General features: G+C 42.8%; 1 protein-coding gene across 7 annotated transcripts in view; it reads right to left on the bottom strand.

Moving 5' to 3' along the window:
- Nucleotides 1-12,137, bottom strand: part of PAQR5 (progestin and adipoQ receptor family member 5) — a 39,064-nt gene that overhangs the window by 10,787 nt on the left and 16,140 nt on the right. For all 7 annotated transcript variants that reach the window (XM_084640946.1, XM_084640948.1, XM_084640945.1 and 4 more), the window contains exons 2-5: nt 9,649-9,877; nt 7,965-8,092; nt 7,447-7,652; nt 4,137-4,263 (exon numbers count right to left, since the gene is read on the bottom strand). In XM_084640946.1, coding sequence (XP_084497072.1) covers nt 4,137-4,263; nt 7,447-7,652; nt 7,965-8,092; nt 9,649-9,699 — 512 coding nt within the window. In that variant the 5' untranslated portion in view covers nt 9,700-9,877. The remainder of the gene's footprint in view (nt 1-4,136; nt 4,264-7,446; nt 7,653-7,964; nt 8,093-9,648; nt 9,878-12,137) is intronic.

Here is a 12,137-nt window from a genome sequence, read left to right as displayed (position 1 = left end):
ATAATCTACATGCCTATGATAGTTAGTGCCCACTACTTTTGGAGGTGTAGAAATATACCTGCTTATTGGTAGATGTGGTTGTGACAGGATCCCACAGGGTACAGCTTGAGATTGTGGGATCACTGTGCTCCGTTAACTCTCTCCATCCTGGGCTGTCTCTCACAATGCCTTGATAGTGACCAGCAGCAAACCCCTCCAGGCGCTGTGATCACTCAGCACAACTGTATGTGGAGCCCCACGCCCAGCTAGATTGCATGAATGCTCCAATAGCCATTCACGAATCACACAGAGAAAGGCACCAGAACCAGATCCCCCCAGCTCCCAGCACTGTACCCCAGGAATACACCGTCTTGCACTTCTCAAGACGAGCAAAACAGATTTATTAATTGGTTCACCACTTCATCAATTGGAAAGTGGACATACACCTGAGCAGATTTGCCACACACATCATACAAACTCACTGGTAAAGATAAACAGTAAAACAAATGTATAGATTATCACAGATAGATTTTAAATGATAGGCAAAAAGTCAGAATTAGTTACCAAAAGAAATAAAATATGACTATGCAGCCTAAACTCTCAATCCTATTAGACTGGGCAACAACTAGATTAAGCAGTTTTTCTCACCCCACTGGATATTGCAGTCCTTAGTATACAGATTTCCCCCTTGAAATCTGTGCCAATCTCCTCTGTTGGAGTCTTGTCGTCTTCTCAGTGTGTTAGTTGCTTGCAGCGTAGGTGGGGGAAGGAGAAAAGCCAAGCATATGGCCACTCTGTCGATTTTATACCCTCAGTCCATGTGCTTGGAAAACACAAGTCCTGGCATGTCTGGGTGGGCCTTGCTGAGTCTCTAGGCAAGGCTGAGCAATTCCCCTGGTGTGGCCTCATGCAGGTGAATCATTGCATCCTAGCTCCCTTGCTGGACAACGGTTGTTGATGGCGCCACCTGGGCATTGGTCACTTTCCTTGCTGTTGCCTCTGGGGAGCTAAAACCTGGTTGATTCCCCAACTTACAGCATGTTTTAGTGACCACCATACTACACAATTCTCAGAACTTCACATGCATTAATGATACACATGTGGACAGAGAAATGACTTTCAGGGGGTCATAGCCTTTCCCCTGATACCTTACAAGGCCTGCTTTATATAAATGAGGAATATGGGGGTTCCAGGACACTCCCCCAAGGTAGAGAATGTCAGTGTTTTTTCTGTGAAAGGTCATAAAAGCTATGATAGATGTGGACGGCCCAAGGTTGCATTGGCCTACTACTAAGAGTGGTTTTTTTTAAAAGACAAGAGAGAGATTCATGGGTGGCTGCACTTCTAAACATGTTAGACTGCACTGCTTCCAACACTGTCCATTCTGCAGTTTGGACCAAATTTTGCTCTGTTATAACTCACATTGATTTTGAGGAAGAGTTGCACTGGCGTAACTCAGCAGAATCGGATCCTTTCGCTATAGCAATTAAGATTATGGAAGGATTCTGTGTTGTATGCAAGCAAATGAGATTTACTGTGGTCACTGAGCACTAAATTTCCTGCATGGTGCTAAATGTCTTAAACTCCCAGGGACTCAGTCAGGCCCTTAAATTCTCTCCCATTTTCTCTCCAATGTTTTCCTGTTGGAGCAGGCTCTCTGCCCCTCGCGTGGCTCATGCACCCTTTGGGGATGCAATCGTGAGTTAGCCACTTACATAAACAAGGAAGAGGACTTTGGTGAAGAGACATTCACAAAACTATGGATTTTACAGAACTGTGCACTCCTAGTGTATTTCACTGAACATCAAGCCCCTTGGGGAAAGTGATTCCATGCCACAGGGTGGCATTGCTCTTTCTCTGCAGCTGTGGGCCTGAGCCTGAAAGAGAAAAAGAAAGGAGAGAGACAGACAAAAAAAAAGAAGAGATGGAGAATCTGGTAGCTAACAAATTCATTGCTGGCACAGTATAAGCTGAAGCTCCATGCTACTGCAGTTCATTTGACAGGGAAGCTCTATTTTGCGTGAATGAAGTTCGGGAAATATATAAAAGTTTCCTGTAAGAGTTCAACATCAACTGCACAGAGAGATTCTGATTTTATTATATGTTTATTATGAATAATAGAGAAGTTACCTACTCACAGGGGACAACATTGCACTGCTGATTGTGAAGCAACGGGATGGTTTGGTAGGAAGAGGAAGATGTCTCTAGAATTCAAGAATGATAACTAGGGCAAGAACTATTATCCCATCAGAGATGGCCATTAGAAATCAGTGGGCCCGATTCTCCACTCAGAGTGGTATAAATCAGGAATATTATTTGAGTCAATGTAATCATCCTGGTGTAAAGTTAGAGCAGAATCAGGCCCAACAGCCACAATGTCTGCTTATTTGGGAACTTCTTTTTAATTTGTTAAAAAGGTGACATTTGATGGTGGCACCACAGATACAATTGACATTGCTGAGACAATAATGTTACACTGTCTTATCCGATCTAGTTAGTGCTGTACAAATTTGTACATGACCATCTCTACAATTCTGCAATTGGGTGATACTGGCATTTCAATTTGTAAATTAGAAAGAATTTAAAATAGGTTAAAAAGCTACACTTGGACTGGTCAAATTCATTGACATTTCATAACTGTGTTAGTATGGTAATATTTGAAATTGTAAAAGCTAGAGTTAACCCATTGTCACCTGTCTTCATTTGTCTAACCAGAGAACAGAAATCAAAAGTCAACCAACACAAAGGAGGAGGGAAAACAAAAGAAGAAGAAAAACAGAAAAAAAGGAAAAAGGAGTGGGGGGGGGGAGGCAAGACAAGTGGAGTGGTCTAAAATATCAGTTCCTAATTCTGCAGTTCACATAATACTTGGTACTAAAATTAAAATGATGGAGGCAAACCTGCAACGCTGACTTTAGTGAGTAGTCCTCTGCAAGTACCCTACTGAACTCAGTAGAGCTACTTCTGTGAGTAAGTGGCTGGATCAGGACGCATCTGGGACACCCAAGCTTTGCAGCATGATTTTTGGTAGACCCAGGTACTGCTACGCTATCAATTTGTTCCCCCCTGGAATTGCTTCTTTTCTCTGCTACAGCAGAATCACCTCTGCTACTGTTCCATTTTGTTTTGGTGCTTTACCTTCAGGAATTCAGCTCTCCCTGTTCTGTGGCAACAGCATTTCAAACATATTTACATGCCAGCAAAGACCCCAGGTTAGAAGTGTACTTAGAGCCACTAAAGCTGATAGGGAAGCACCCCTCAATCAGCAGAAGCTATTGTGGGTGCTTTGTGTGTTTCCTGTAATGGACACACATGCCAATAGGAAAAACTGGGATCACTACACTCCAATGAAAGGACAATTGACTAATTACGCTGAACTATTCATGCAGCTGCAAAACCAAAAAATCAATCATCAGTTGCAGAGGCGAACTGTGTCATCCTAATCGTAGATATTAACCTTCTACAAAGAAGACTTTAAAGAGGATTTCCATTATGAAGATTAAAAAGATTCTTTTTGAGATTTGGTAGGTAATTCATAACCAGAAGCTAGCTGAGTACTATGGAAATTTTTAGAAATGTTGCTCAAATCCCAATTCCATGCCAGGATACTTTCAGTTTAAAAGTCAGTCAGATTGTCAGGGAGGTTAGATTTTAATGATTTTCTCATGGTAAGCATACAGTACACGTCATGTTTATTACCCTTTACAAAGGAGACAATTGGATGTGAGGCCCCAATCCTGCAAACCCTTATGCATGTTCCTAACTTTATGCCCAGGTGCAGACTTCAACGGGACTATCTCTGTGCTTAAAATTAAACTCATGCTTAAGTGTTTGCAGCACAGGGGCCCAAATTTCTTTACCCCATATATCAGGCACATTGTAGTTAAAGAAAAAAAAGTTACTTTAGGCAGACATATTGAACATAGTAAGATATCAAGCTAGCTTTCAGCAACTCTAAAAATAAAGCTTCCCCGATAAGTTATTTCACATGCTTTCTTGTGAAGCTGCTCTAGCTTCAGTATATGACATGATTCTAAAATTAAACGTCCTTTCCCCTTCCCTTTCCTCAGTTCACACAGGGTAACATATTCCAAAGCTACATTTGTAAATAAACCTGCTTTAGCAGTCACAGTGGGATAATCAGGAGGTAACTGTACCTGGAGTAGCAGGAAAGACCAGTGCTAATGACAGTATTAAGCACAGCAATGGGTACATAATAGTGATGGAAAGTGCTATTGATCCATTCTTCTGGGAAAACATAGGTTGAATAAGCAATCGCAGAACCTGAAAATAAAATCAGTGCCCAGGTTAGTTTTGAATGTTATTAGTGCCCTTCAGTAACCTCCCGGGTAATTTGGTGATCTTGCAGGTTTCAAACAAGCAAACCTGTGTTATCCTGTGTTTCTTGTAGGCAGATCCTAAATATATTTCAGAGGTGATGAGCACTTGTAGATCCCTCTGCAATTAAAGAAAGCTGCAAGGAAGGACAGGATTTCAGCACCTTGGAAAATGAAACCATTGATTTTTAAATAAGCCTCCAGATTCAGGGGCAAGACTATCAGAAAAAAGTCCATTGTTGTTTGAAGCTGACTGATACTGGATACGTAGTGTTGTTGCAGCTGTGCTGGTCTAGAGACAAGGTGGTTGAGGTGATATTTTATTGGACCAACTTCAGTTGCTGAGAGAGAGGCCTGTCTCTTTCACCAACAGAAGTTGGTCCAGTAAGAGACATTATCTCATCTATCTGTCTCTCTGATAGTGGATAGTCTGCCATTGACTTGATCAGAGGTGTCTGCGAGTGGACTAGGGACCTTAATTTAACACGTGAAAGACAAAATAAGGAAAAAAGTTTCATCATTTCAGATACTAGGTTAAACACTTCATTAATTAGAGCTTTGAAACTGGTCTGTATCACACAGGAGAGAAACAAATCGACTTAGGACAATAGCATTCCCTGATTTATTGGCAGCCCAGACAGAGAACATTCTATTCTAGCTATGTTTATACATCTTTTTCTGTTAGAAAAAATTAAGGCAAATTATGTGGCTCTGGGATGATTCTGTTCTCACTCACATTGGGTTTTATGCCTGTGCAATGCCATTGACTTTAGTGGAGTCCCTCTTGATTGACTCCAGTGTAAGCGAGAGAAGAATCTGGCCCAGAACCTGTTGTTTTTTCCTGTTGTAAAGTGATAGAATTCTAGTTTGCTTCAGCTGCTCCTTTCAGGTATTTTACAAAAAACAAAGAGCCCAACCCTGCAGCCAGTCCTAACTCAGGCATTCCTCCCCCCAGTGACTAGTAGGGCTAAGTCAGTACTGCAAGATCAGACCATTCAATGGATTTTTTAAAAATTGCAGTGGAGATGTTCTTATGTCTCCATTGTGCTTATGTGGTTGCCAGTTATATGCTTTCTTTAGTGTCATTCATATTTATGCTTGAATTATTTCATTAAGTGCTGAAGATAACTTTATTGTTCCAGTTGCTGTCACCAGGACTTCCTTGTAACAGAGATGATGCATCCCACAGGGCCCATTCCTTTACAAATATAATAAATAAACCCAAAGGCAGTAACTTCATGTCAGGATCTCTCTGATTTATAAGCAAGACAGCCAGGTCCTTCTGGATCCTTATGTAGATGCAGTTAGACACATCACAGAGGGGAAACTCTGACTCAGAGCAGGGTACTTTCAGCATCCCCTTGTATGACTGTGGACTGATAAGAATTACCAGCAACTTCAAAGGAGGCTGGACATGTCCCATGATAATAGATAAAGCATGCTATGTTGGCACTGCACAAATGCAGAACATCTGAACCAGCAGGTTAGGGCTAATTTACCTTACTTCATTTGGGGGGGGGCAGCTATGGGGATGTGGAGCTATTTGGATCCTGCGATTTCATCCTTTTACTCCTGGCATTAGCAAAATAGCAAAATCTAAAAACACTGGTGACACACGTTTTACAAGCCACGGGCCACTCCAAACCGAAACAGCCAGTGAAACCCACTGTAAACAAAAGCATGGGATTAATTCACAAATGGTTAGATGGCCTGCATCTCCCTTGATGGTATCTCTAAAAAAAAAAAAAAAAAAAAACAGAGCTATTCTCACACAGCTTGCATGTACTCAGCATTCTTTCTATAGAGCCATAACAGTGTCAAGCCACCGCTTTGGTCCCCTCTTCCTCCGAGATTAACCATTAACACACAGCACAGGTTCATGATAGAAAAAAGTCACAGTTTTACTTCAGTGCTCCCAGACAGAGTGACTTTACCAAATGTTAACATGCAGGACTATACTTCAACATTCTGTGGACGGTAATACAAGTATCTAGCAAGCCATCTCTTTGACTTCGGCAGGTATCAGAGTTGGATTAAGTGTGCGTGTGTCTCTCTGTCTGTCTCAAGCCCTGGGTGTGTCTTCAACACAGTCACGTTGCAATAGTTAAGGACAAGAGGTCCTTCAATCTCCCCTTGCTAATCGGTGGAGCAGGATTTCATGGTGGCATGTGAAGGAAGCACTAGTGAGCTGGACCCAACAGCTCCAGAGAGATGTCATCCGCCAGGCAGGCAGTGGGATAAGTCCTCTAGCTGGCTGGCGGCAGCATGCACCAGCCAGGGCAAATGTCATGTCTTTCCAAAAGAACGACTGTCCCACTGTGTCTCCCATAGTCACCCCAGAGAACCCAGCCCTGAGAGTCAGGATTCAAGCAGCAGAGCATGAACCATCAGAGCCCACTCAGTTCCAGCCCAAGGAGCATTTCATCCCTAATCTTGCTGTGGTTGCATAAAGGGAAAGGACCCCAATTTTGGGGTTGATGCAGGACTTGACTGGGGGGACCAAAGGTAGCTTTAAGCCACTTTTCATATGTCAATCTCTTGGTTCCTGGCATAAATATCAGCAGCCTCAGGACTTCCTGGGTTACTTCAGACAAGGCATTTAAACTCTCTGTTCTTTAGTTTCTGTAACATAGGTATGACCATACTTCCATACCTCATGAAGGTGTTGTGAGCCTTACTTCATTAATGTTCATTGATTAGAGATCCTTGAATGGAAGGTGCAATTTAAGTGCAAAGCATGAATTATTATTAACTGAAAAACACCTACAGCAATCCCAAAATACTTAAGGCATTAAAGACGAATGAGAAAAAAAATTAGACATTGGGCAACTTTTTCAAAAGTGCCTAAATGACTTAAAAGCCTAAGTCCTATTTTCAAAAGTGAATTAGGAGCCATGTTCCATAGACTTTTAATTAGATTTAGGCTCCTAAATGCCAAAGTCACTTTTGAAAATGGGGCTTAGGCCCAGATCTTTAAAGGTATTTAGGTACATAATTCTTACTGATATCAATGGGAGCTAGGGGCCTAAATACCTTTGAGGATCTGGGCCCTAAGTCACTTAGATGCTTCTGAAGATGTTGCCAATTATTTGGTTACATATTTAACAAGACAATGTTTGGAGACTCTTACCTAAGCTGTACATACTAAGGGCACCATAATCAAAGAAATAACAAATGTGTCTCGCTTGGGTGGACATCGCACTGAACGTGTGGGCACAGCTGGATGTGAACGGATAAATACAGCACGTGAGCATGTAGGCAAGAAAGGGCCAGGCATACATGTCATTCCAGATATCCAGCGAATAGGCCAAGACAAACAACTTCCATAGGAAGTACCTGAAATACAGAGTACTGAGTTAGTACCTTGTGCGTTACTAGTGAAATCCCGCCCCATTGAAATCAGTGGCAACACTCCCACTCCTGAGGATTTCACCCTCACTGATTATTGTATTTTTGTCAGAATTACAATGAATGCATTGATTATTTAAGTTCTCAGTTATATTTTCCTTGTCCCTCCATTAGAATACAGTACATTTCCCACCCAGGTCCCAAAATCACCCCCCCTCCCCCCAATCACAAAGAGCCATCTACTTAGGGTGATTTTAAACATTTGAAAATACAGCAGTTAATAAAAACCAGCTCAAGTACCAGGCAGGCAAGAAATGTGTCCATATATTTAGTGTTTCATTTGTCATCTGGAAGACACTGAGGAGACAGTCTGCTGCGGAGCTTCTTGGATGGCGATACCCAAACAGGATGCCCTGCTCTCGAAACACCTGCCAGGGGATGATTAGAAGCGCATCGTTTAGATGGACTGTACAGTCTGTATATTTCACACTGTGTCACAGGAATTGGAGCATGAGCATAAAATGCCCAGTCCTGCAGCAAAACTCCCACTAAACATCTCCCTGCAAAAGGAGAACTTTATCAAGCTGCAGTGCAAAAATTGGTAACTGTATTTAATTCAGAAAGCATGCTACAAAGGAAGGAGAACACATGTTAATGGTGCAGAAAAATGGGTTCATGATCTCATCTAGGAGATGGGCTCGTGGGGCGAGGAACAATCGAGGTAATAGCTGCTAAACAGGGTCATAAGAACATAAGAGCAGCCATACTGGGTCAGACCAAAGGTCCATTTAGCCCAATGTCCTGTCTTCCGACAGTGGCCAATGCCAGGTGCCCCAGAGGGAATTAACAGAACAGGCAATCATCAAGTGATCCATCCCCTGTCACCCAGTCCCAGCTTCTGGCAGAAGACTGAGGATCCTGGGGAAATTCTCAATTAGGACCTTGAGCTCAAGTCACAGGACATCTACATATAGGAGCTGACGCTCTACCTGCAAGCCTGCCTCAGAATTGTTGGCAATGGCTGGTCCCCCAGCTGCTGACTGCTCCCAGCCTCTGTTCCCTCAGTGGCATATGGAAGCTAGGCTACCGCTCAGCTCCAGCCCAGCCCATTTCTGCAAAATTAGGTCATTCCAAAAACGGCCACTGATTTGCAGTGCCTCCATTTGGGAGCCACATTTGAGACACTTGGGGCCTGATTTTCAGAGTTGTTGAAGAAAATAGCAGCTGCTGGGTCCTCGGCAATTCTGAAAACGAGCCCACGTAGTTAGGTGCCCACATCTGGACGAAGGGATGTCTACACTGCGTCTGGGAGGGAGCCTCCCAGCCTGGGTCCACAAGCCAGCACATTGTAAATAGCAGTAGGGCTGTTGCGGCTCTGGCTGGCGCTGGCTCTCAAACCAAATAAAATACTTTTATTTGAACTAAAAATATTTTAATCCAATAAATGGCCTTCTTGTGAAAACGAAATTTTATGCAACAAAACTCAACGTTTTTCCTTTTTCACAATAAAGATCTTGTTTTTAGTGTGAGAGTGAACACGCTTACAGGTATTTAAGTGAATTAAAATTATTATTGAAAATGATCATCAAAATATTTGATCAAAAACCTGGTTTTTGGTGAATGTAAGTTTTATAACCATTTTATAATGTTTTCAATTAAAAAAATTAAAAATATGCTGAAAAATATTCTCTGGGCTGTTTTTTCAATGCCTCTCTTTCAAACTCTTCATAAACAAAAACTTTACACAAAACAAATTCACCATTTCAAAAATTTTCCACAGAAATAAGCTCTTTCCCCAGCTAGGTCGAGGGCCACTCATTTGGACATAGGGTTTGGCCAACATGCTTTAATCAAGAGGTTCATGTGTAGAGCATTAGAAGAAAGTTATCATTAAAAAGAGAAGCGGTTGCTGAGGTTTTATTAGGCTACTGAGCCCACAGATTAGCAGCCAAATCGGAGATACATTTAACCAAACCTTACTTACTTTAGGCACTTGGTTAATACTGAGTTGCCTGCGCAACTTCCAGCCCAGCATGGTGCTTTGGGCTCGGTGGTGATGATTTTGGCTCAGAATGCTTGTTAAATCTTCACCTCCTTCGAGACAGACTCCTGCGTAGTCTTCATCTATGGCCTCAGGCCAAACTCATCCTTATTTACACCTTCCTGTCTCCTCGCCCAGCTCTTGTTGCCAAGGCCCTCCAAGTGCTTTGGTGCTAGGGAGCACAAGAGAACAAAACAAGGCGGATTGCTATAGCAAGAGTAACAAACAGGGAAAGGGCCCCGGGCCAGGTAACTGGATTCAAACCGTCATTGGCAGCTCTAGCCTGTGTCACATCCCTACCAGCTGCTCTCTTTTTTGTTTCTATACCCAGTTAGGGTGCCAGTTTGGGATTCTTGGGTTTAGTGAAGGCAGGTGTGATGTAGAAGGCAAGACAGTGACATTCACCCCTGTGCGAGGTCTATGCACAGCTTACGTCACACGTAGGCCATCAAAATGGGCTGACATGAAACCTATGCTTTGAGATGACCTTTTGCATGAGGGAATGTCACCCTAAAGCAGTGGTTCTTAACCTTTACTTCAGCCTGCACCCCTTTGGTTCTCAAAATATGTTCTCGCACCCCTTATCAAAAATCGTTGAAGTAGGTCAGTTCTCCAAACCTGTTTGTATATTACAGTAATCGTTAAAAAATGTGTAATTTTAATAAATACATAGGTTTGATGAAACAAAGTAGTTGTACTTAACGTGCCTGTGCTTAATTTGTGTTTTCGATAATTTACCTTCTAAAAAAATCTGGCATGTCTCGCACCCCCAGGGGGTGCATGCACCCCAGCTTAAGAACGACTGCCCTAAAGGAATGAGTAGGTAGAGAGACTCGGAACTCGGCGCCAGACGCTGCAGGCCTTACTCAGAGCTTGATCGGTCCCACTGCTTTTGAGAGCAGAGGGTACCCAGAGCATACCCAGAGCTGGAAGACACAGCTTCGAGGCACAGAAAGGAGAATGGTGTCTCCATGGCAATGCCCTTCCTCCTAATCCCAGGAAAGCCCCTTCATGGGATGAGGTACTTCAGGGCTACGCCCAGCATGGACTTTGTGAGACCCCAGCCCTCTGGAAACTAGCAGGGGCTCTCCAAGTAGGAAAGCAGGATGTTGTGTAACACAGATCCCCTGCAAGCGAGTGAAATCCCTGCAGTATGGGCCAGTCGGCAAGCCTCTACAGCACTGGCACTGGAAAACAGGGTAGAGGTATTGGATCTCTGCATGGGTGACCCTTGAATACTGCGTGCAGATGTGGTCATCCCAGATATATTGGAATTGGAAAAGGTACACAAGGGCAACACAAATGATTAGGGGTATGGAACAGCTTCCATATGAGGAGAGATTACTAAAACTGGGACTTTTCAGCTTGGGAAAAGGACGACTAAGGTGGCATATGATAAAATCATGGTCTATAAAATCATGACTGGTGTGGAGAAAGTAAACAAGGAAGTGTTATTTATTCCTTCTCACAACACATAACATAAGAACTAGGGGTCACCAAAAGAAATTAACAGGCAGCAGGTTTAAAACAAACAAAAGGAAGTATTTCTTCACACAACGCACAGTCAACCTGTGGAACCCATCGCCAGAGGATGTTGTGAAGGCCAAGACCATAACAGGGTTCAAAAAAGAACTAGATAAATTGATGGAGGATAGGTCCATCAATGGCTATTATCCAGGAAGGGCAGAGATGGTGTCCCCTAGCCTTTATTTGCCAGAAGCTGGGAATGAGCAACAGGGAACGGATCTGTTCTGCTCATTCCCTCTGGGGCACCTGGCATTGGCCACTGTTGGAAGACAGGACACTGGGCTAGATGGACCTTTGCTCTGTCCAAGTATGACTGTTCTTATACCTATGTGGACCTTGGGAGACCTGTAAGTTTGGGCTAGAGCTGAGCGAATAACCAGTATTTCAGTTTGGTGGCTGAGCTGAAAAAAAAAAAAAACAGGGGAAAACGTGTTATGGATCACACCAAAATGAATACATTTCTGATTTCCTGGCAAAATTAAAAAATTGAAATAATTTCATTTTGTTTCATTCTGATGGGTTTTAAAACATAATTTAGGAAAATTCAAAACTGGAACATCTCGCCAAAACAAAAAATCAAAACGTTTCATTCTGGAACATTTCTGAAACTTTTTGCCCTTTTTTTTGGACTGAGACTATTTGCCAAAATCTAGCCAAATTCACGGATTGTTTTGGTCACCTCACAACTGCATTTTATTGTGGAAAAAAACTAGTCATGAAAAACTTTACCAAAGTCTAGTTTGGGCCCTGCCTATTCAGTCATTGGGTCCAAACTCCCCACCGTTGATGGAAGTATTGAGAGGAAGCTCAGACACCCACTTGTCTTGACATTCTGAGGCCTCATGCTGCCAATTAATCCACACTGAAAGCTCCCATTGGCATTGACATGTGCTCCATTCAAGGCA

This window comes from Lepidochelys olivacea (assembly GCF_965140295.1).
Source record: "Lepidochelys olivacea isolate rLepOli2 genome assembly, chromosome: 10".
Classification (NCBI taxonomy): Eukaryota; Metazoa; Chordata; order Testudines; family Cheloniidae; genus Lepidochelys; species Lepidochelys olivacea.
This window is presented reverse-complemented; position numbering and strand designations above follow the sequence as displayed.